This window comes from Pygocentrus nattereri, chromosome 23 (assembly GCF_015220715.1).
Source record: "Pygocentrus nattereri isolate fPygNat1 chromosome 23, fPygNat1.pri, whole genome shotgun sequence".
NCBI lineage: Eukaryota > Metazoa > Chordata > Actinopteri > Characiformes > Serrasalmidae > Pygocentrus > Pygocentrus nattereri.
In genome coordinates, this window is record NC_051233.1 from 18847752 (window position 1) to 18853422 (window position 5671).

The following is a 5671-nucleotide window of genomic DNA, read 5'->3' on the forward strand; positions in this document are numbered from 1 at the left end:
GAGTTTCTTACCTGTCTTCTCTTTTGCTAATAGTAAATGCTGTGCAGACTAAATGCATGTACATGAATCACTAATAGACCAAATAAGAATGGCAAAAATAATTGTGGATAAAAGAGCGATCAGTGGGTATCTGAAGCCACTGTACCCTTACGTGTTCCAGCCCAGCCCCGCTTTGCTCCTTTTGACTCTATTCCTCCCCTCATCCAGATCCCAAACCCCGTTTCTCACGTTCCCCTCCCTGCCCACCGCGTGACGTAGGGAATCACAACAACGCAGCGGACCAATAGCAAACATCACTCTCACTTAAAGGCTTTGGTGAAACAAGACTAAACTTATAGAGACACAAACACGTCGTACTGCGGTGAAGAGTGACAGGCTTTTCTAATTGGACAGTTTCTACACACGAGTTGCATGAGGACACTGGATACTTAAACCTGATGGAACTTACTCTCCCAGCAGCGGAAAGGGGTGCATATTTTCCATCGAGAGAATCGGAGGGACGAACGGTGGGAGAAAGAAGACAAAAACACAAACCACAACAAAAACTTCAGCAGCTAACTTCTCTGGAGAAAAGGACGAGGAGGACGAACGACTTCGTATAGGGTGAAAAGTTGAACCCTCGGTAGAAAACTGGGGTGGGGGAACAAAAGTGGGAAGGAGCAGCAGGACGTTCACTGCAACATGGATGTAAGTTGACAGAGGAAAGAGAAACGGGAAAACCGAACAGTTTGAGATGCGGTCTGGCTTTGCTCTGAAGCCTGAGGCACAGTGAAGCTGAGGAATCTCTCAGTGATTGGAGTTAGACCCCTGAACATGCCAAAGATTACAGCCTAGATGCTGCTTTTAAATAATATTAGCTTATTATGTGTGTAGGCTTTTCTCGGGGGTTCCCGCCTCGCCCCTGTGTGAAGCCTCCATTCATGGCAGACGTTAATATTGTTTTCCGCCAAACCGTACGGCGCTCGTGCCTGGTGACTGACTGGCTGCTGACTTGGACCGTGGCCTCGATGCTGGTGTGCAACGTCACTTTCACGGTTGCTGCTGCCTCTCCTAACTCTGGGCATCCTCTGCTGTGCTGGCAGGCCGTGCTGCAGTGTCAGGCTGAGCCCGAATGCCGCTACGCTTACGCTCAGTACGCGCAGGCGTGTAGCTCCGTGCTGCGCGGGCGCCGGCGCTCGTGCCCGAGCCACTGCGTTTCTTCGCTCGTGCAGCTAAATATGACGGCGGGCGGGCCGGCGCTCGAGCGCTGCGAGTGCGCGCGCGACGCGACGTGCAGCGGCGCCAAACGTGCCATCGAGCCGTGCTTGCCGAGGACGAGCGGCGCGGGCGCCGGAGGGTGCACAGAGGCGCGCCGTGAGTGCGAACGCGACGCACAATGCGCCGCAGCGGTGCGGGACTACCTGCACCAGTGTCGTGGGCTCCTCGGGTACACGGGAAGTGGCCGCGAGGGGGCGTGCACGGACGGCTGCCGGCGAGTGATAGCGCGCATGCGCGCCATGCCCAAAGCGCGCCCGCTGGACACGTGCGTGTGCGACGGCGCCGAGAGGACCATCTGCGAGTACATAAAGGCGAGCATGAAGACGCTGTGCTTCGGCTCGAGTGACGCTTTGTACGCGGGCAGCGGCTTCTTCTCGGACGACGAAGACGATCTCGAGGGTGACGAGGGGGAGGAGGACTACGAGGCAGAGGAGGAGAACGAGGCAAACATTGGTGGCGGGAACTTTGTTTTGGTGGCTGCGGCCACTATATCAGTTCTAACGCACCTTCACTGAATCTGTGCCAAATTCTAGCTGTGGGAGATGGAGCTTGGATTAGTTATTTGTTTTGTGCTCAGTTTGGCTAAACTCTCTACTCTTCATCTCTGTTGGTCTGAAGACGTTGCTGGCTTGTTAGAGCACACATTGTAACTCACTGTGAAAAAGCTGACAACCTTAAGAAACGCAGGACCATATTAATAAACTCTGAATACAAATGGTGCCCAAAAGGGTGCTGGGGTGATGCCATAGAAGAATCACTTTTGGTTCCCCCAATAACCTTTCAATCGAGTGGTTTCTATTGGGCTTTTAAAAAGAACAAGTCATAGAAAGAGTCTTTATGGAATCAGAAGTGGTTCCTCGATGACATTGCTCAGAATAACATTTTTTGACGCCTTTAATTTTAAAAGTGTAACACCACAACTTAGGAACATACACCCCCAGACAATGTGCCTTTTGACGTATAGCAGCGGTTTTCAGTCCTGGTCCTGGAGTTTCTCTACCCTGCATCATTTAGTGGACTTTTCCCTGCTGCAACACACCTGGATCAGCCCAGGAAAAGCCTTTTAAATGTGTTAAGTGTGATGCTGTGCACTTCATGAACTGTTAGATCATAATTCTTGGCATAGCCTGTGTAGCGCTTCATTAAATGTGAAAAGTTTTGGACACACGTCAACCTTACAGTTTTCAGCTTGAACTCTTGATGACGAAAATTAAGAATTGCTGTGCTGAGTTCATTTCCTGCAAACTGCAAGCTTAAATTTCACCTCAGCAAGTTATCCAAATTCAGCACAGCAGTTTCTTATACATGCAGAAGCAATATATCTGCTGGGTACTGTCTGCTGTCTGATGAATGAGACGGCTTCTGAAACACCAAATCATTCTGCGAATACTTTTTTGGCATACTATTCACAGTAAAAGTAAGATATTTGTGCTGGATAAGGCTACTCCAGAGACAGATTTGAGAACCCCTGATGTAGAGACCTAGATGAACCACCAGATATTAAATTATTATGATTGAGAGAACTATTACTTTAAATAAGCTTATGTACTCTCATATAAGATGAAATGGAAAGGGAATTCTATTTTTGTATGCCACATAAGCAGATGTGTACACAAGAATTGCATTTGTAGTTTTGTGATATTCCTATGCTATATAAACAAATGAAACAAAATTTTAAAGAATGAAATCTGGAAATGTTTTCTCTTTCTGAATATGTTGTTTTTTTGGTATTTAATATGAAATAGGCTATATGGACTATTATGGCTATGTAATAATAGTGTATGTAGCACCTATTACTAGCCATTACAATTCTCTTTAAAAATTCAGTGTAACAAGTTTGCAAAACACTACCAGAAGCACATTAGCCATTATTATTGTGAATGATGGAGCTTGGAATAGTTCCTACAGTTTGTGACCCTTTTTGAGGCTGGATTACTGGCTTTGTGTAGGTGAATTGTTAAAGTACCTCGCCTTACATCGTAGGTCATAAGTTGAAACAAATGTGATCATGCAATCGTTGAGTGACTTTTAAGTGCACACATTTTAAGCATATAGTCTTTGCACCATATCTTTTCCAGACTCAGGAAAAAAAATGAGATTTGACAGGGATAAGGGGATAAACATGTAGTTACTAAAAACCAAACAAAAAACCACAACCAACAGACGTGTCCTCCTCTGAGCATGTTGAGGCAATTGGCACTTCTATTTTGTCCCCAAAAATGTTTGTCGTTACCTGACGAAATGGTACTTTTTCATTGATTTTCTAATGTTTAAAAGCTGTAGACGTAACATCTGTAGTGAAAGCAGTTTTGACATACAGCTGTAGTATCAAACAGTTAACAATATGATGTGGTATAGTGATATACTAGAATGTTTTTATTTACATCCAAAATGTTTTAAAAGTAAAAGCATATTTATAGTGGCAAGTGTATCTGCCATCTCGATAACCAAGAACAAGAAGTTCAAAGTTTTGATGTTCATATCATCAGATTAAATTGTGTTGAATTCCTCAGACTTAAAAGGGAAAAAAGGCTCTGTTTTTGCGTACTGACGTGCTTGACCTTGTAAACACAACTGTTTGCAGAAGCAGTTAAGTGTTAGTTCCTGTTGTGCATGTGGGAGTCGGGTGGAGGGGTTTATTTGAAGGGGATCAGTGAGTGGCAGTAGCAGAGCAGGGTCTGAGCCAGTTTATTTATCCTGAGCCAAAGTGTTTATTTAGAGTCTTCGCTCAAATGGACAGGGGGAAAATCTGTTAGGATGAATGAAGCCTCAAGTGGTTGTCGCAGATGCAATCTTTTTTGGCTACTGTGTTTGTGCACATGTATTGCTTTCCATTGCTGAAAATGAGTGCTAGCAGGGGTGAAACATACACAGACATCTCATATTTAATATGATATTTAATTGAATATTTGTAAACATCTAATACTTCTCATTTTAAGATAGTTGTAAGAGTATTGTAAGATTTTTCAACTTATTTCTAGACATTTTTACTTTTTAAGTAATCCAGTGAATGTCTTATTCCATTGGCAAACAATTTAGCTTATTTGACTTTGCTTGTTTCAAGAACTGTAGATTGAAACAAACACATTTTGTAATATTCTTTGAACAATTTAAAATGAGAAATATTAGATGTTTTGGCTAGATTTAATAAATGAGATTTAAAAATGAAATTACTAATTAAAGTTTTTTTTCTAGAAACGTCTTGAAGCAAAAATCATTTAGCAACCTATTTTTAAGTACAAACAAACATAATTTAGCAGAAGTTATTAATTTAACTGTTAAACTGTAGGCTTTTAATTCTTTATATACAGTAGGCCAACTGCTATAAACAATTCAGTACCTCATTGAGACAAAAAAGACAACATAAGTTATGATAGTGAAGAAGTATAGACACTTGTCAGTTTAAAGGGTTAAAAAACACTTTTAGGTCTGTTTAAAATGTTATTTATGTAAAATGATAGTTTAAATTGTTGACAGTAATGAATGCCTAGATGTTAAAAATGTATCACTTCACACTTTCCCATTTTTTTTAAATATAGCCAGAACCAAATGTAGGCATTTCTTCTTTTGAATGGATAAGAAAGTCAGGCCTCGAGGTAAGTTCCGCCGTTTCAGACCGTGTGCATTTCTCATGTCATAAGAGTTGAGCAGAGATCCAGAATGGCAGCCATGAGGTTCTGGTCCCTTTGAGAGAGAGAGAGAGAGAGAGAGAGAGAGAGAGAGGTGGGGGGGGTGGGACAAGAGCCCTTGGGTTTAATGAATAAAGGAGAAGTCGAGTGGCACTTGTGTTATGCTAATGATAAACACACAATGGCAGCACGGCACAATGACTAGGCACTTCATTCAGGCTGATGGCTCCTCCACAAAGACAGCAAGGAAAGTTGTTGAAAGAGTTGATGATAGGGCATTGTGATCATTTATCTTATATCATTTAGCAATAGGATTTTTAAAAGTGATTCACGAAATATAAATAGATTGTAAAATAGCGTGAGTTTGTTCTTGAAATACAACTTTTCCATAAAAGTTGGGATGCTGTGCAGAATGTAAATAAAAATAGAATGCAATGATATGCAAATCATGTAAACCATATTTTTGAAGGAAAGTTTTATGGTTTTTTGTAAACTATAAGCTCATTTTGAATTTGATGCCAACAACATGTTCCAAAAAAGTTGGGATGGGGGGGGGGCTGCTAAAGTTGTGTAATGCTGAAAAAAACACCTCTTTAATAACACTGGAGGCTTTTGGGAACTGATGAGTTGGACTGCTGTAGTTTTGAAAGTGAAATGTTTTCCTGTTCTTATTTGATATAGAATTTCAGCTGCTCATCAGTTCGAGGTCTTACCTGTCATATTTTTTATTTCATAATGTGCCAAATGTTATCAGTGGTGACTGGTCTGGATTGCAGGCAGGCCCG

General features: G+C 42.1%; 1 protein-coding gene across 1 annotated transcript; it reads left to right on the forward strand.

The window, feature by feature from the left end:
• Positions 1-310: 310 nt before the first annotated feature.
• gas1b (growth arrest-specific 1b) lies at positions 311-2936 on the forward strand. The gene has a single exon (XM_017697043.2). It carries the CDS (start codon positions 864-866, stop codon positions 1770-1772), a length of 909 nt encoding a protein of 302 aa, XP_017552532.1. The 5' UTR covers positions 311-863; the 3' UTR covers positions 1773-2936.
• Positions 2937-5671: the final 2735 nt, after the last annotated feature.

Excerpts from the sequence above, each read along its gene's own strand:
- gas1b (XM_017697043.2), top strand. The coding sequence starts at position 864 with ATGTGTGTAGGCTTTTCTCGGGGGTTCCCGCCTCGCCCCTGTGTGAAG.